Here is a 19,819-nt window from a genome sequence, read left to right on the forward strand (position 1 = left end):
GGAGTAGATGATGGACAGAGAAGCCTGTCATGCTGTAGTCCACGGTAATGTCCTTATTAACAGTGTTCAAAATGAATGTTTCTCCTCTTAACCACAAATGTAAACAACATTTCCAGGTAGATTGGTTTCCCACTTTACATTCTTCTATTCTTGTCCTACAGAAATTATATTAAATATACTGATCAACAATTACCTCTATTAACTATCATCTGTCTATTATAGAGTTTTGTTATCCCTAAAAGAGTACTAAATAAACCCAGACCTTTTCCCCAAGTATCAGGGAAATAAGTCCAATTTGGAAAAAGAGAAAACTAGGAAAGGGTAATGATGAGAATTCCAAGTAAAGAAAAACATATATAAAACTCCCTCTAGACTGGTCTATTTCATTGAGCTCCTTTTTCTCTCTTATACTAGTTACCTAAAAGGGCATTCTGGACTTTGCCCTCTTCCTTATGGAAACTTCCCATATATCTCAGCGCCTTGCTGAAATGCCACCTTTCTGCTAAGCTTTCTTTGATCAGTCCCATTGAAAGTGACCCCTTTCTCTTGAACCCCAGAACAGTGCTCTCCTTGTTGACACGAGCACCTGCAGGAGAGACTGCCTGTGTTTGCTTTGTACCTGCTTCTCTGTATTGTCTTTCCTCTGCCTAACTATAGGCTGTCAGCTCCTGAGAGCAGCGCCCAACTCACCCAACCACCCATCCACCTACCACTCATCCATCTATACATATACTTACATTTAATTCCATACAGCACAACACGTACTATCTAGCACTAGTAGGTTCTCAACATCACTTATCAACTAACTCTTTCTTACACTTGCTTGAGAAGGGCATGGCTATGCTTCAGAAAATCCACTGGGCTTAGAGTCAGAAGAAAGGGTTTGAAACCTGGCACTACTATTTGATACCTATTTGAACTCGGACAAATGCTTTAATTAATCAAATTCTAGTTTTTTCACCTAAAAAAAAATGAAATGGGTTGAATGAGGTATTCTTTAAAGTTCAGGTCAATGCATAAAAGTTCTCTGGTTTCATTGTTGTGTAAGATGGTGATTTCATTGTACAGATGCTCCCACCTTCTCCTTAAGTGTGTAAGGGACAAGCCCTCTTAAGGCAGGGTCCCGTTTTGTTAGGAATGCTTTGGGTATGCTTACAGCAGCCCTGGGACACCCATTTCCAGGTTCTTTATGGGCCTCCACTTGCAAGCTCTGCAAAACTGCACTGGTTGATTGCGTCCCCGACAGCACTCCTTACAGACTGAGAGGGTTGTGCTGAGAAGAGTGAAGATGGGCTCTCGGGCCAAGTCTGCCTGACAACAGCACTAAAACCCCTCCTTCCCTTTTCCAGAGCCCTTCCAAACGTCCACGCACCTGATCTTGTTCTGGCAACCTCCTGAGAAGAAGAGCGCACATATGATCACAAACTTAGTTCACAGATGAGGAAGCAAAGGTATGCCAAAGATAGATGACTTGTCCTACACTGGGGCCTGAGGACTTGATCTCCAGCTGTGTGGGTTTTAGAGTCAATCCAATTAAGACCATGGAACTTGGAGGTTACAGTAGGAGGGACAAGTACAGATTTTGGTTTTACTCTCCACCCTTCATTCTCTCTGGACAATGAATATATCTACCCTGCTGCTTCCTCTTCTCTCCTAGGAGAAACTGTACTTGCCAAGCACTCAGTTTAGAGGTGTTTGATGATGGGTGGGGGCGGGGGGGGGGTGGGATAATGTTAGGTGAATGCCAACCCAGCGGTATTTTCAGTTCTAGGAGAAGATTCAGTTTAAATTCAGCAATCCAAGCAGTTACTCAGTCAAGCAACTCCAAGTGCCTGCTCTGATTTAAGTGCTGAGGTACAAGAATGGATAAGATGTGGTCTCTACACTCTGATCTAAGTGTTGGGATATAAGAATCGATAGGACGTAGTCCCTACACTCCGTTTAGATAGGTAAGAAAAACGACTGGTGGTTTCACTCCAGAACTCTTCTTATGCTTTTACTACATCCACAGCATTGCTAAATCAGCTACAAAGTTGAAGGGCAGTATTTTGCAAAGGTGTGTTAATCCACCTTACTCTGCCTAGCTGTCCCCAGGAATTCATCACAGTACTTCAAACTGTTTTTTTGTTGTTTTTGGTAACACACACCAACTGTTCACATCTGTACTGAATACAAAGTAATGAGAAGTAACTTCTTTCTTATTCTTTATGAATTGACAAAAATGTAACTGGTCCAGAAATATCTAAAACAGTGAAACATCTTTGGAATGGGTAGGCAGCTACCCAAATGGCTGTTTGAAGGACCATACTCATTTGGGTAGAATGCCAAGATACTTACTGAAAATACATTGTAAAGTAATGTAATTCATATGTTAACTAAACTCTAGAGACAAATCAAGACTTTAAAAATCATTTCACTGGAAAACTATCTGAACTAACTAACACTCCAGGTGTATTTCCAGAGCAACTTTATTGACTAAAACAAAGGAGTCTAAAGGCAGCATGCTCTCCCCACCACCTTACCTGTTATACATATATACATGGACCCGGCTGGCCTGGAGCGCCGAGTCCAGGTGCTGTCGGAGCGCTTCTGTGGTCAGGACGTTAGCACCTTCTTCCTTGGGGGTCTGAATCATGAGTTGAGGATTAAACATAGCCTCTTCTCCAATCTTCTGACGAGTATAATTTAATTCACGACTCACTCGTCCACCAACTGGTAAACATGTAGAGGTTTCAATTAGAACAGCAAAATCCCCAAATTCACATTCCATTATCTCATTAAAAGGAGCAGGGTACGTGATAAATGAGCTCTGGTCATGAAGATGTACGGCTGATGTTAGAGGAGTAACGTTCACTTTATTATGATTGGCAATGTGAACTCTACCAATAACAAACATGTAAAAAATACTCACTAAACCTGTTAACAATGGTCCTGCCTGTCACATACGCAAACCTAATGCATGCGTGCTTTGTGCACCTTCTAACTAATACACCATATGTATAAGGGGGAGGGGGAAGGAAAACTTGAGACACCTTTTCCTTGCAGACCAGACCAAATACCCCTGTTACAATTTCTTTCACTTGTATAAACAATGTGGCCCTGCAGTGCATTTCAAGATAAATGGCTTCAATTTACACTCTTCTCCTAAATAATCTGGCAAAGGTAACAAGGAAATGTTTCTCCTTGTTGGAAAAAGAAATAAGGAAAGGTGGCAAATGTGTATTTAGCACAAAACTTGCCAGGAGAAAATAAATAATGTGATTCATGTCAGATGCACAAGGGCAAATCCCACTTGAGAGGAACCACATGGATCTGCCGTGGCTGTCTTGGGAGGCCCTGGAACCTGCTTTCTCAGACTCACGTGTTCAGCATCCAGAAAGCACAGGTGTCAGGTTCTGAGTCACCTGAGGGTGGGCTGCCTGTGTTCTGGAAGCTTCCCTAGTAAGTCTGAACCCCCGCCCCAGAATCTCCAGCAAGCAGCCACAGCTGGGCATGAGAAAAGCCAGCACGACGAAGCCCAAGTAACGCTGTTACTAAAAACTGCTTGTCTTCTTCCTTGGGTCCTAGGTTATACTTGAGTTAGGGCTTTAGTACATGCCGAGCTCAGGATGCTGCAACATATGGCAGAAGGGAGTTTCACTTCCCAGGGGGCTGTGTGTGCAGATGGGCTGTGGGCATGGATGGGCGCTGTGAGAAGCAGCTCTGAAGAGGCTGCTTTGATTCAACATGGGTAAGTCAGGGCTTTGAGGGAAGGCCCGCAGGGGCAGCAAAAGTAAGAGAATCCTGGAGCACCCACACGCTCCAGTTCCTACAGGCACTGTACGCTGAATGTTTACTGAAAAGCAGGCCTTCAGCTATCTTTCAGAAAGAACCCTAAAGGATCACCTCAGTTTTCCCACGAGGAGAAATCGCTTTTCTTCAAGTTTAGTATTCAAGGACATAAACATTTGGTTTGAGCAAGTAAATAAGTACTGGGAACAGCGGGTTGTTTAGTTCTCTTGGCATATTTTATAAACAAGAGAGCAGGATAAAAAGCAAATAATGCCCTCATTAGGAAAACTAGTCCAGATTTGCAGACTGGCAGGGTCATCTGTGCAGGTTCACGCAGATGGCCAAGGCCACCGCAGAACTCTGTGAGGTGAGGCTGAACATACTGTGTGTGTTCCAGAGAGAAGAGGAAGGGGGAGGGGAGGTTAAGTGGGAAGGGGTGGTTGGGAGAAGAGAGGGGGAGAGAGAGGGAGGGGAAGAGACAGAGTAATGATCGGTTGGCTATGCTGTAGAAAATTTTGATAAATGCCCAGGGAATTATTGAGGCCCTAGCAATAAATGCAAAGTTAAAGACCATAGGAAAACCTAGGAAACAACTTGCAATAGAGGAATAATTTACATAACGCCACAGGCCTTCTCAGGATCCTCCACTAAAGCTGCCTGCAGGTAGGGTCTGGCTCCTTCTGGCAGGAATCACTATGCATTATTTCAACCAATTAGCTAGTGAACTAAATTGCACTCAATCCACGTTCTCCAGAGATAGAAAAGCTGTTTGAGGCCAAAAAAAAAAAAAAAAGCCAATTACTAGTCCAGAGGTCACTTCAGAAAACCACAGAGTTGCACACCAAGGAGCTCCAAATAGCCTTTTCGAAAAAAAAAGCAAGCTCAGTCCCTTCCTTTTCTCTGGACATAAGACATCAATGCCCTACACATATCAATCATTTATATTTCTACCTGCCTCCTTAAACACTGGCATAGTACATGATTTCTCATTCTGTTTACAAAGTTGTAGTACTTGCTTTACCTTTACTGAAGCTTAAAATGTCACCTGAGTTAAAACCACGCGGTAAAAACAAACAACATCAAAGTGGGACCACAGACATTCCACCCCCGCCCCGGCCCCCACCCACCACCCCGACCAAGAAGCTGCCTGTAACTATAACCAATACGGTGATGACCTGAGAGGAGTGCACACAAAAATAAAAATCGAATGCAAGATTCATGCTGCTAAGAACTTAAAACTCTTCTAGACCAACCTGATAATGGATCAATTAATTTATCACAGTTGGTTTCAGAAATGATGCTATTTCCTACAAGGTAGGAATTATATAACACCATCTTTTCAGAATTTTTAAGATGTATATTTAACACCTACATTTTAATAAAGGGGTATACTTGTCATACCTATAGACTTTTTGCTCGTCCACTTCTTTGCTCTAGTGATAAATATGAATATTTCACTAATGTGACAACCAGTTTCAACCAATACTATTCTCACTGGCAGATTTAACAACTAGAGGTGAAGGACTTTGAATTCTAAAGTTTCCTCAACCGGCTTTGCTATGTCCTACTTTTGAGTACTGTTAAATTATTTTTCCATATTATGTGACCATATTTTACTTAATACTTCATCTTACACAAACAAATATGAATGTTTTTGAAAAACTAGTAACTTTTTAAAAAGTTTAGTTGATACTCACTTGCTTTGATAAATAGTTGTACCATAAACCATTCAGCCAGGGGTCAAGTGCTATGTGCTACACACCGGGGTGTGTGGTGGCTAAGACAATTCCAAGAGGCTCTCTGGCCAGTGAAGCAAAGAGGCAGTACACAAGCAAACTGATGTGTGGTAGCTTCATGGCATGACAAGTACCAAGGAGGAAATCAAGATGGGGATGCCCTGGGAGTTACTGGGTGGTGGAGAGCAGGGGAAGGGCCAATTCAGATGGAGTTGCCAGGAAGACCTAGAAGGAAGAACTGCCTATGTTGATGTGGAAGAGCTGGGGGAACAGCATTCTGGCCAGAAGAACCAGCAATCACAGAGTCCTCAGGTTTGCCTTGCCGCGGGGAGAGAAAGAAGGCAAGAATGGCTGGAGCTTGGTGAGACCATGATCACTCACTTGGTTGCTCTGGCAGACTGAGCTCCTTCTCGGGTGAACCTGTGTCATAAACCGCACGGCGTTCACATGGTCTTACGTTAGTATTCAGTCAAAGCACCCTGGAAGAAGCTACCAGAAACAGAAGCCCCTCTGGACAGGGCAGTTTTACGGACTTACTGACTTTTGCTCCTCTAGCAAATGCCTATCCTAAAATCACAGCTCAGTGACGGTCCCCGAGATGATCCTTGTCTTCCTATCTTGGTCAGCATGCACAAGTGTGGAGCTGTGGTCTCAGGAAGCCATTTCAGGTGACCGAAATTACAGGTGTGGTATGGGGGACATGTTTTGCTCCCTTCTCTTTACCATCGTCAAGGTCGAAGTCCTTCATTATTACTTAAAAAATAGTCTCGTATTTGTGCAATACTGCATAGTCATTTTTGACTACTGAGCAGAATGACCCGTAAGATCCATCATTTGTCATATAGATGTGGGGATACAGCCATGTGAACATGGTTATTACCATGTGGTGGTTTATGAATAATGTTTACCTGCTTCCCTTTGCGGGGGGAGGTATATCTCTATTTCTTAATCCTTCTGCAAAGAACACATAAAATTAAGACTCCCATGCAACAAAAAGAGAAAAATACCAAAGGTACTTGACAGGCACCTGAATTAAAAATAAACTCGATGCAAGAATATTATGCACCTCTATCACAGTCTGAAGTCCTCTTAATTTTTCCTTCTCCTAAACTCAACAAAGCCACAAAATAACAACTGAGCTTTTTGAACAAGACTCAGGAAAACTGATACTAAGGATCCTGGGACACAAAATAAAGTTTCTATGCCTGTGGTGCTTTCCATTTGCGAAGCCCTTCAACACTCATTATTTACTTATCTTTAAACATTTTGCTTAGTGCTGTGCTATGAAGGCAATGGCACCCCACTCCAGTACTCTCGCCTGGAAAATCCCATGGATGGAGGAGCCTGGAAGGCTGCAGTCCATGGGGTCACTAAGAGTTGGACATGACTGAGCAACTTCACTTTCACTTTTCACTTTCATGCATTGGAGAAGGAAATGGCAACCCACTCCAGTGTTCTTGCCTGGAGAATCCCAGCGATGGCGGAGCCTGGTGGGCTGCCGTCTATGGGGTTGCACAGGGTCAGACATGACTGAAGCAGCTTAGCAGTAACAGTGCTATGCTTAGTTGCTAAGCCGTGTCTGACTCTTTGAGGACCCCATGGACTGTAGCCTGCCAGGCTCCTCTATCCATGGGATTTCCCAGGCAAGAATGCTGGAGCAGGCTGCCATTTCTTCTCTGCTTAGTGCTACCCACCCCATCAAGCTGGAGCAAGGTAGGTGGACAGGCGATAGGAACAGAGCTCAGAAGACCTGGGTTCTGAGTCCCAGCCTTGCCACTCAAGGAGCTGAAGTTTGGGATGTAGTTGAGTCTCAGTAACCTTCTCCGTAATGTGGGGTAAAAATGACACTACTAACCTCACAGGATTGTGTGAAGACTGACAATTAGGTGAAGTTTCCCAAACCCTTAACCAGGAGCTGAGCAGCCCTCCATTAGTTTGTCTATTGAAGGGCATATATTGTCACCCATCCTTTACAGAGCAGGAAACACAGCTGCAGAGTTTGGGTGACTTGCCCAAGGTTCCCAGCTGATAGCAAAGGTGGAGTCAACCTTTAACCAACTGCCCTGCAAACCTCGGGGCTTCTGTGCACCAGCCGAGGACATGAGTTGAGGAGTGCCCAATTCCACATACCAGACCACCAATAGAGCTTTTAGAATTACACAGGACGAATAATTGCTATCTTTATTTAAAGGACAGCAATGTTACCTCTCAGATTTTTTACCACCATCAAGGAGATAGTTGTTTTTTTTTTCCCATAGGACTCCAAGGGCAGCAGTGAACAGGCCCCATTTTCCTGTGGTCCCCAGAGGGGCTGTCTTAGAGGAGCAGAGTGATGAGGGCGCACCGCTCTAAGCCTCCTGACCTACAAAGTCTACCATTTCATTTTTCAGAAATCAGAGGCTTAAACCAGTTTTTTCAAAGAAGTGGTGTACAAAGGATCACTTCTGCAAAAAAGTTCTTCATCAAGTTAGGCTGATCCTTCCCTCTCCGAATTCAACTAAGTATAATTTTCCCAGGTGAAGAAGGGCCATTAGATAGGTGGGAAACCCTTCTGCTCAGGGGTCCATACCTCCGGGTCAGTGCCCTTCCAGTCCATGGCAGACCTCAGACGTTCCCTGTGATGTTCTGCGGGATCCTTCCTCAGCATGGCCTTTTGCACAGAGCTTAATAAACATCTGTGGCATTCATGCAAAAAGCTTTTGCCAAAAGCGTATTGTAATTCACATAAAGATGTTCTGAAGGACCAACCGAAGTGTTTTTCCCAATAAATTCCAAGTCCTTTCAGGGAGGAACTGTCCGCTGCCCACTCACCTCGGCTCACACTCAGTGTGTCGGATGAATAAATGAATGAACAGCCTCAATACAGAGCCTTGGGAACAGGCAGTCATCTGTATAAGATATTAATTCTCCCCAAAGCCTCAAAAGTCAATCAGTCAAAACAAATGACCCTTTCAGCCTGAAAAGTACCCACTCAGAGTCCAATTAAGAAAATGGGGTCTGTGTATATGCAAGTGGGGCATTTGCATTTGATTAATCCCATGAATTATCTAACAGCCTCTAGACAGATTTTTCCCCCCCTTTAGTTGCTTCAGGTCCTCTTTTCAATCTTGCAATTGGTAATTGTGAGCATGAAAAAGTACAAATCTCTAAAAGAGTGTAACTGTAAAATTATTAGCACCAGCTCATTTTCTAAACTGGAAAAAAATGAAGATTCAGTAATTTGGGCAATGGGCTGAAAACTTCTGGGCTGTGAGTTTCAGTCACTCTTCAACCCATCTCTTTTATTCATGACTAGCCAAATGCTGCTTAAGCTTCTAGGCTGTTTTTTTTTTTTTCCTCCTGGTGGGATTGTGCCCTTGGGTATTGCCATGGGAAAATGCTACAGTCATATAGCCCAAAGAGAATCTGTCTTCATGAACAGAGCCCAGTGCCATGAAAACAGCAAAAACAAGACAAGAGCCGGACAGACACATTGCAACGCCTCCCCAGGGACTGCGTCGGGGGACGAGGAGGGCCAAGTGCTGTGGTAGCAGCAGCTCTGAGCATGCGCCTACTACTAGCCCCCCACACCAGCTGTTTGTGGTGCCATCTGTTCCCACCCGGGCTGCTTCCTCTGAATGGCTTTCCTGAAGCCTCCCGCTCGCCCTGTCGGACACGATCAGGTCAGCCCAGCGCTCTGCCCACACTGGACCTGCTGCCTGCACTGCCCCACCCCCCACCCAGTATTTCTTACAGGGCCACCAATTCCCAAGATGACACTGTGTCTGTCAGGAGGCCCGTTCTCCACTGGTCTCTTGCTGCTGCAGCAAATGAGGGCTGCGGTCAACCCCACCTAAGAGGGGCCGAGTGAAGTCAAGCCTGCAGAGCTCAAGATGTCCTTGGCTTCCAGCAGAATGTGGCAGAGTGGAGCCTGGCTCTATCTCTAAGTGCATACTTGCCCAGCTGTGAACTGTCCCAGGCCCTACAGTGATTTCCCCCGACTGCTCAAATGCTACTGCAGGCAGATGTAAACCCCAGTCCCATCCTTCTGCAGGAGCTGAGCAAGCCCAGGAGGGTCCGACACAGAGTGGCATGTTTGCTCAGAGGCAATGCTGGACCGGGAAGAAGAATCAGGGACCAAAGACAGCCTGTTGTTATCAAGTTCTAAGTTCTCAGTTTAAGTCCTCCTAATATCTTCATTTAAAAAAATAAAAATACAAAGCAACTGAACAACAACAAAACTGAATGCCTTTGCAAAGCTGCAGGCTCTCTATCTAGCATTCAGGCTGTTGCATAACATTAACCCCAGTTCCCTTCTCCCGGGCTTCTGTGAGGCTGACATCACCTCTCTGCTCTGAACAGTCTCCTTGCCATTATCCAGCCTGAGCTTCCTTTCACTGGCCTCCTACTTGAGCAGCTTGGGGTGGGGGAGACGATATGAGTCCCCACCTTCGCACAGAGGCTCCCTGGTCCCTGTGGAATTCCATCTCCTGCACTGACCCTTCCCTCTTGCATCTGTGTGGGGAGACGCACGTCATTGGGGGCCACTTTCATGATTGTGTTGCCATCAGGATTAGCTGGATTAGGGGCCCGATGCATAAGGACCCCCTGGTGCTGTGAGGAAGTTTCATCACTAGGTCAGCATGGTGTGAACTATATTCTGTCACCACCACCACTCCCTACAGCCACCAACTGAAAAGTGGGGCTGCGGGGAGGTGGCAGAAAAAATGCTTCCAGGGCAAAACTGCCTCAACTCCTCTTAGCAATAAAGTCCCTTGTGGTACATTTCAAAGGACATGAACTACTGAAGACTGTCTCCTTTTTAAAATAAGAAACCTACCCGATTCTTTTCCTATCCATAAAGAATTTCGTGGGTCTCCCAGTGGCAGTAGGTGGAATGTCACTGAGCATAGCTACCAAGGGAGCATTTCTTCCAGCCCTTTGCTAAAACCAGTCAAGCAGCCTGGGAAGAGAGAGTGCTGTAACCTTACTATGCTCAAGGTGAACAAACACCTCCATGGTGGTCAATTCTCATTCTTCTAGAGATGCTTGCACTAGCTCTCCCAGGGAGGAGGGGAGGCTTCCCCATTTAATCTGAAGGAAAACACCATGGACACAAGTAGTGGATGGAATCAGGGGTGGGGCAAGCCAGGGGAAACAAGAGGATGGGGGACGAAACCAAGAGCACAACTCTTAAACTCCTTTTAAAAACTTTCACCGACAGAAAAGTTTTCTTCCCGTGAAATCATTTGGCCCATTCACCTACCCAAACCTCCCATCCTGGCCGCCACCACTCCTGTGGACCCTGCGTGAAGTAAATACAATTTGTAGAGAAAGTAATGGGATTTCTGCAAGTGTGTGTGAGTGTGTGCGTGTGTTTTATAGAACAGTCCTTCTTGCACAGAACCAGGCTGTTCCATCAAAGCCGTATCTGTTATATTTCTGTCTTTCTCTTCTGTTTGGTGTATTCACCAACAAGAGAAAAGGAGGTAAGCTTTGGCGGCCCTGACCTGCAGCTGGAACACAATACTTTCGCACAGCCCTGCCGACCCCTGACATAAATTTTACACCGCAGCTGGCATTTACACACTCAGCATTACCATATGTATAGCTGCTCGGTGCTAATTATGCTAATCACCTGTCTAACTCGCTGCTGCGAAAAATGGTTGTATTTAGCAGTCCAGTGCCTACCAATGCAGCTTACTGTGTGGCTGAAATGTACATTCAGACGGCCCTGAATGGCAAGATTTTTCCACGTTGCTGGCTACATTCAGGCCTCAGAAAAATTTATTCAAGTCAACTGGTTTCGGTCCGCAACAAAAAAGTTACGAGAAAAAAGTGAGTGTGTTCTTGCCCTAACATTCTGGATCTGCTTGCAAGCAAAATGATAAATCAATTGGTGTGGGAAACAAAAAGGGAGAGAGATTTCTTTTGGAAGCCATGTGAAACTGTAGCCTATTTAAAAAAAAAAAAGAAAAAAAAAAAGGGTCATCCTATCCCTCAAATCTCTAGAAAGAGCAGTTAATAGATATTTAGCCCTAATCCCAATTCTCTCAAATTGCAAGCTTTGTTTGCAATTAAGCAAGGTATTAAACATGTGCAGCTCTTTTCTGGATCATGTGTGGATTAAAATGATGGTATCATTTTTTTCAATTTATTACAACACTGAATGATTCTCAAGGGGGAAAATCAGGTAAGAGGAAGAATATCTTAAAAGTAGTTTGGGAAAATTCTTATTTTATCTTTCAAAAAGTTTCTATTTAAAAAGATACTGTGTGATACTTACATCTATTTTGTGAGATTTTCTGGTTTCTCCACTGCAGGAGCAAAGGAAATCAAGGGAGGGGAATGGGGGTGGGGAAGATGGGAGAATTCAGAGAAAGAAACAAGAAAAAAAGTGGTTGGGAAGGGAGGGGGGAGGAGGGCCGGAGAGAGTCAAAAAGCCTACATCTTCCTTAATCTCAAAGTTCCTCTTTTTATCATGTTTCTTAAAGCGATTTTCTCAGATCATTCTACAGAACGGATTTATTAAACCAAGGTAATATTATCATAGGTTGTTTCAACAATTCCCAAGCTGAAAGTCCAAGCTGAAACCCCATTTCCTCCTAACTCACAAAACACTTTCCTATTAGTTTTTAAAAACCCTGAGTCTAATCACTGTAAGCACTGCTTAGTATTTGATTATTTGGGTGTGCAGATCTGTCTAGCCATTCTAATTTCCTTGAACTGCCCACAGAACATAAGATACATTCTACTGAAGGGATGGCCCGAAGTGCTTGCTTTCTCACCTCCAAATGATCATAAACAGTAAATTCTTTATTTAAATTTAGAAATTGGGAGCAAACTGGAAGGTCATTCATTTTGCAGTGTAACCTGGGTTACCCTACCCCCACCCCGGCTACAAAAGACCAGAACAGTCTTGTGATAAATCTTAGGTTTACACACAGAAGGTGTACCAACCAGCATAAAGAGATTGTGAAAGAAGCTGGCTTTTCCTTGCAGCAGATAATAAGGGTAAGGCTCATAGTAGCTTGAGGATGCTACTATGAAGACAATAGCTTTCTTCCTATCAGCTCACCCCACCATTCTGTTCAATTTTATACATATTTATCTGACTCAATGAAGCAACATTATCCAAGCCACATCTTTCTCTCTTTGGCATCCCAATTCAAGTTGCTTTTCCTTACTAGTCCAACGTATTAACTCATCTAGGTTTTTTGTAGTTTCAAATCTTGACTATGCAGCTAAAAATACAAATGATGGGATCACTACTGTGCTCACTGTAGAAGGCTTACCCCTCTCATTCCCTCTCAGTCTCTCGCTCTTCTTAAACAGGAGGTGGACCACCCTGTCTCATGGCACAGAGGAGTGTTTACATTGCAGTACTTGACTGTGTAATACATCTGGCATTTTTGGGCAGGATTCCTGAGCTAGGGGCCAGAAGCCCTTAAGCAATGATTTAAAAGGAAAAAAAAAATCATGCACATTGACTTAACAAAGCCCACTTTCAGCTCCTTTTGTTTACTTTCATATATGCTTCATCAATAACTGAAGACTATCTTGGTTGCTAAATTGCGGAAGTCTACTGTTTTTCATTTATTTTAACTATAATAGATAAAGCTTGTGCTGCGGTATGGAGGCTTGCTTCTCACTAGCCTCGCCTCCATAGCCAGTGGTGTTTTGGGACTCACATGCAGTGTGGATCATTTGGGCCTACTCACACCTGGGTTTCTGGATTAGAAATAAGGCCCTGCCTCCACATTATAAATCTCTCCAACAACAAACTTGTCACTCATTAGCAGGTACCTGACTGCCCACCAACGAGTTTCCTTAACACATGACAGCTGTTTTTCCAACTACACTCTAAGCCCCCAGTACAACAAAATGGTCACAGTCTTGAAGGGACTGAGGACAGGAGGCATCTTTCTGTAAACAGAACTCTTAAAACTCTCAACAGTCAAGCAGTTCCTCAATGGCAGCATTCTGCTGTTTTGAAAGGCTAGTTATTTCTGTCAAACTTAAAGACATATGGAGAAAAACTGAGATATTGTAGTGAAGGAAATAACAACCCTATATCCAATTAAGAGAAAAAAAAATCTAAGAAGTATTACCATAAAGCTCCTAAATGTAGAGTTTAGAAGCAAAGAGTAATAAAAATGCGTATACTTTGGTGACCCTGATGATGATTGTGTATTCGAGGTAGGTTTCCACCAAGGAAATCCCAAGGAGCTTCCTCTTTCTGGGCTGCCAGAAATGCCTTAATGAGCAGAGTTGTCTGCATTCCGGGATGTCAACTAAGATTTCTCATGAGGACAGACCATCTAATGCTGTGGCATCAGTCAAAATTTGGATGTGGAAACCTGTCCTCTTCCACCTCTATCCAGGCTACATGCTACCTTTGGTTCTGATGAGAGTTCCACCCGGGGAACACCTGGGCTGGAATGTCACGGTGTGCGTTTCACTTACCATCTCAGAAACATTATGGGGCCCAATTCTTCACATTCATATGGCACATTAAGCACAGGGGACTAGGACTTGTTTCATAGTCCACACATCAGTGGACTCTAAGTGAAAGTGAAGTCGCTCAGTCATGCCCGACTCCTTGCAACCCCATGGATAGTAGCCTGCACCAAGCTCCTCTGTGCAGTGGACTCTAAAGTTACCTCAAAAGCTCATTAAAATGCCATGACTCTTCAATAGGAGAAACACATCTATTGATAAGACCCCATCAAAGAAACAGTCTTGAAACCAACCCTCATACAACCTAAGACCCCTAAACATGCAGATGGCAGCTCTGCATCTAGCATCTCCCACAGCTGATTTGAAACAATACACTTCCTAATTCCTTCCTGTCAGTTTGTGATTAACTAGATTTACTACCATTTCAGATTTCACACTAGTAATTCCAGAGAGCCACTAGGATTGGATTCGGGCAGTTTATGAATAGGTGGAAAGACGGACAGGTGGGAGGGAGAGAGTAGAGAGGGGAGGGGAGAAGAGCAAAGGGATACAGGTGACGGAGGAGGGAGGAAGCAGGATGGAGAAAAGGTTCTGGGAACCGATGAGCAGCAAAGCAAATAACAGTATTTTAATAATAGAATCATTCAAGAATGGCAATTATTTAGGGAAGTCTCACATAGCTACAATTCTCTCAATCTTTTTTTTCAATATAGTGTCAAAATAGTGCTAAGTTAAAATAGTGTATTTTTGCGAAATGGTTTCTATAAAATCTGGTCTCCTTTCAAATAATTTAAACTATTTCCATACTTGTTTTAAAAGCAAAAAAAAAAAAAGTTTAAAATAAAACACTCCCCTCTTCTCAACCAGTTGAATAGATTACTCTTCAGGAGTTAAATCTGGGCAGATTCAGTCCTACTGGTGTGAACAAAGTAGGGGGGGAGCCATATAAACAGTCCCTTCCACTGCTTAACTGTGACCACCCCCCCCACCCAATAAGAGAAGGAGGGCAGACAAGTTACAGCTCAGCCCGAGTGGACAGAGCTGCAGGGGTCACAGGGAGGTCAGCTTTGAAGGAGAAATCCCAATGAAATATAAACATGGCATTGTGGAAACCAGACAAATCTCCCATAGCTTGTCCAGCCAGCGTTAATCTCGCCATCAGCTGTGGAGCATAATCCAAACAAACTGATCTGGCGGTTCATACATCTGGAAGCTGTCATCTTCTGGAACCTCCAAGCAGCGTTCCACATATCTGAAACACTCCATCGCCCAGCGTGACCTCTAAACTTGTCAGAGGGTCAAGAGTGGCAGGCACCAAAGAGATATAAGGATTTAGAGGGTCAGCTGCCATAGGAAGATGGCATCTGAGGCTATCTGTTATTTTTAAAGCACTTATTGTTGGGCATTTATTTTTTGATCGTTTTTCTCCAGATCTGAATGATATGCCACAATTGTTTCCACCTGTATGTATGTGCCCACTGTTAGAATCAATCAATAACTATCTAAAACACATAGTCTTCATTTTAAAAGTGCCTAGGGGACCAAGGAGCAGAAAGGAGCTGTTGCCTTTTTCTTTCTCTCCTTTGTGAAATGCCAAAACCCCCAAACTGACAGCCCCAGAAACCAGAAACTTGGCTGATAACCTTGGCAGTAAGAGCAGAGCCTGTGCACCGCTTGCCTGGCAGACGGGCTTCAGTCCCTCGTTGTTTCTTTGCTTCTGCTGCACAAGAGCACCTGGCGAAAAGTGGTGTGTGACAGGAACATCAGGAGAACTGGATCATCAAGAGCCCATGTACTTTGTGGGCTTCCGAAAGGAGCTGTTATTGCTGTATGAGCAAAGTCCAGTGGTATCTTTTGTTGCTTTTTGTAAAGTCATATTCATGCTAAAAACCTTCAGTCTACTGTGTTGGAAATCCAGTGAGGTCTATCTGCAAAATTAAGTTATCCAAAGGAAAAGGAAAAAAAAAGTATCCGAATATAACACTTCTCCCTTCTTCTATGGCCTATCCCCACCTGTTCTCAAGTTTTCATGATGTTTTTACTTGCTACTTAATATAGTTCTAAGGATAATCAAAAATTTAAACTATTTGCGTGAAAACAGTTAGATACCTGGGTCAGTAAATTTGGGGATAGGGAGGGAGAGTTATCTTAAAGCTTTTGCATTTATGGCTGCAACAAAAGCCTTCCAATCTGCAATCTATTACCTATTATCTAAACCACTGGTTCTCAACTGGGGCAATTTTGCAACCCCCACCCCCACATTTGACAATGAATAGAAACACAATTAGCACATCCAGGAGAGTGCTACCAGCATCTAGTGGGTAAAATTCAAGGATACTATTAAACATACTACAGTGCACAGGACAGCTCCCACAACAGAGAATCATCCAGCCCCAAATGTCAACAGTGACAAACCTTGTTCTAAACTGAAAAGGTGAAGCTCCATTATCTGCTCTAACTGCCTAAGTTAGAGCCAAAAACAGCCAAGAACACTGAAGGTTTATGCTGGCAACTACAAACTCTAGAGCACTTAGAAATATCAAGCAAGCATTAAAAAAAAAAAAAAAAAAAAGTCCATTTGCCTTAAAAAAAAAAAAAAAAAAACAAGTTATAACTTGTGTCCTCCTCTTTTGATGCTGGCCTCCAGAGATGTTAATAACCAAACACAAGACAATGTGGATTCATTTCAAGGCTGTTATCTTTTGCAGTAAAGGAGGCAATGTTTAGAGAAAAAACCAAAAAGCTCAAAAAGATAAATGAATGTTCTGTCACTGGAGGATCATGACAACAAACTCATGTCTCAGAGAGGGTTGGAGTGGAGGGGTAGATACTAAGTGAGGCAGAAGGATAGAAGCGCTAAGCAAATATGAAAAACCAACAGAGAAATGGGCAAGATTAAAAAGAAAGCATTTTCCTTCTATGAGATCCAGGGGAAGCTCTCTGCTAGCAGGGAGGGAGCTGGAGGCCAAATACACTAGTATTTGTGTACCTTGAGGCAGGCAAAGAATGGCTAAAGGGAGATCTGGCAAGTCCCCGCTGACACCACCCGCCAAACACCCTGCACACATCAGAGACCTTCCTGCTACACAGCTGGACCTTCCAAGACTCAAGGTGTCCCACCTCAAACCTGAGGTCTAACCAAAGGTAAGCACTGGGAGTTCTCCCAGAGACCACACCCCTGTCCTCTGAGCCTTCGCCCATGCTGTTCCTTTGACCTGGAATGCCCCAGCACCAGCGCTGCCCCTAACTGACCCTGACTCAGGCCCCCTTCCTCAGGGCTGTCCCACAAGGTGCCCCTGCTATCCTGCCACTGGTCTGTGTGTCTGCTGGGTGGAAGTCCCCTGAGGACAGGGACGATGGTCTTTCACTAACATCACTCTGGAGCTTCAGGCAGTACCTGACACAGAGCAGTCACTGAGAACACATGCTGAATGAGTATTTTTAAGTAACACTCTCTCCCTGACTGTGCTGCCACTGGCTGGTGTTACTGAAACATTCCACATATTATTTCACCCACCCTCAGGACTCCATTCACAAGCAATCTAGATTTGAAATTTTTTTACTTGCAAATACTATAACCTTAAGACCCAAGCTAGCACCTAATATATATTGACAGTTTCTTAAAAAGCAATCATTGTATGAACGTTGTAACTACAGAATCAAAGAATTCTTATCACCAATGCCATACAAAACATCTTCCTTATCTAGATTATATTGGCTGCACATTGTGGCCAATGTATTCAAACCATCTTTATAAAGCCATGTTTCCTCAGCATGTTAAACAAAGCATGAAAGCCAAATCAAAGATACAGCCTATCAAGTGGATTCCTTTAATTTGCTGACTATATTAAAAAGATAACATTATTTTGGCAGATATGAGGATACTTGTAGTAAGTCTATGTGTATACAGATATAAAGGCAAATAAAGATATTAATACATTATCTATAAATCAATCTTATCTAGATATGAATGTACCTGTGTACAGATGTATAGTTGCTTTTGCATATATGCATGTTAATTTTTATCAACAGAAGAAATAACATTTTCCAAATTGTTCCTCAGCACTCTCTCTCCTTGAAATCTCTTATGCTTTCCTTTCTTCTGTTGCTTTTTAACTAAGAAAATATGCAACCTCCATTCACTTGATTTCTTTAGTGTAGCAAGCACCCTTGTTCATGTCCAGAATATCTGCAGTCTCCATTAAGAAATGACTATCTAACAGACTTCTTTGCTGATAGTGATGAAGAATGTACCTAAGACACTAAAGTGCAAATTAACCTACATTCCAAGTTACTTCTCATTTTACTAAAGTTTAGGATAGCAGAGAATTCTTACTCCGAAAAGCAAATAATTCCATTATTTGCTGTTGATATAAACACTAAGCTCACTATGTCACAAACAAGACTTCCTCACTGTTACCTCTACTTTGAACTTAAATTAAAATTATAAAATGGTATGGTGGCTTCCTTGGTTGGGTTTAGTTATACTTCTGAAATTGTTACTTCTTCTACAGGGGAAGAATTGAGTATGGAATGAATGGCAAATCAAGGTCAAGGCAACAGGAGACCAGGCTGACTTAAGTCACCAGTAGGCGTGGTGGACATGGAGACACAGAGGATCCATAATTTCTCACTTATAAAATAGGACAATAATTCAATCACCTAGTAAAAAAAAATGTTACAAAGGCTATCAGATTATAAAAATAAAGATAATAGATAGCTACTCTATTGAGTGGTAAGGCATGTGATAATAGAAATGGTAAGGGTAGTTGTTTAACAAGTGATAGTATGGAGTATATGGCCAAAGAATCAGTGAGCCACACTGAAAGTGCTAAAACAGAACGGGAAGGAAAATAGCTCAGAGGTCCAAAGTAGGCACAATGAGTCTTATTTCAGGTGTGTCATTCCCCAGCACTCTATCACTAAGCTAGAGCCCCAGCATGTTTCTCCTCCCAGGACTTGAAATCAGTTATGTAATGCACAAACATAGTTACTTCTAAAGGGAGAAGGCAATGGCAACCCACTCCAGTACTCTTGCCTGGAAAATCCCATGGACGGAGGAGCCTGGTAGGCTGCAGTCCATGGGGTCACTAAGAGTTGGATGCAACTGAGTGACTTCACTTTCACTTTTCTCTTTCATGTATTAGAGAAGGAAATGGCAACCCACTCCAGTGTTCTTGCCTGGAGAATCCCAGGGACAGGGGTAACCCTAGTGGGCTGCCGTCTATGGGGTCACACAGAGTTGGACAGGACTGAAGCAACTTAGTAGTTACTTCTAAAAATATTTATACAATGTTATACAATTAAGTGGGGGACTCTGATGCTGGGAAGGATTGGGGGCAGGAGAAGGGGACGACAGAGGATGAGATGGGTGGATGGCATCATGGACTCGATGAACATGTGAGTGAACTCCAGGAGATGGTGATAGACAGGGAGGCCTGGCGCACTTCGATTCATGGGGTCGCAAAGAGTCGGACACGACTGAGTGACTGAACTGAACTGAACTCCCTGGTGGCTCAAATGGTAAAGAATCTGCCTGCAGTGCAGGAGACCTGGGTTTGATCCTGGGTTGGGAAGATGCCCTGGAGAAGGGAGTGGCTCCCCACTCCAGTATTCTTGCCTGGAGAATTCCATGGACAGAGGAGCCTGGGGGGCTACAGTCCATGAGGCCACAAAGAGTTGGACACGCCTGAGCTGGACTAACACACACACAAATAAGTTAACGTTGTCTATCAACTTATTAAAAATCTACTGGCAAGTCTTGCTCAAAACAACAAGATATGGTCTTTTGTCATCATCATCGACACTCAACAAATTTGTTGGTCCAAGTAGCAGAGGGAAATTTACTCATCTCTTGCTCTGCCCTAGAACCT

At 43.5% G+C, this 19,819-nt stretch overlaps 1 protein-coding gene across 5 annotated transcripts in view; it reads right to left on the reverse strand.

The window, feature by feature from the left end:
• Positions 1-19,819, reverse strand: part of PTCH1 (patched 1) — a 69,895-nt gene that overhangs the window by 37,545 nt on the left and 12,531 nt on the right. For all 5 annotated transcript variants that reach the window (XM_018052471.1, XM_018052469.1, XM_018052470.1 and 2 more), the window contains exon 3: positions 2,523-2,712. In XM_018052471.1, the coding sequence (XP_017907960.1) occupies positions 2,523-2,712 (190 nt within the window). The remainder of the gene's footprint in view (positions 1-2,522; positions 2,713-19,819) is intronic.

This window comes from Capra hircus, chromosome 8 (genome assembly GCF_001704415.2).
Source record: "Capra hircus breed San Clemente chromosome 8, ASM170441v1, whole genome shotgun sequence".
NCBI classification, from domain to species: domain Eukaryota; kingdom Metazoa; phylum Chordata; class Mammalia; order Artiodactyla; family Bovidae; genus Capra; species Capra hircus.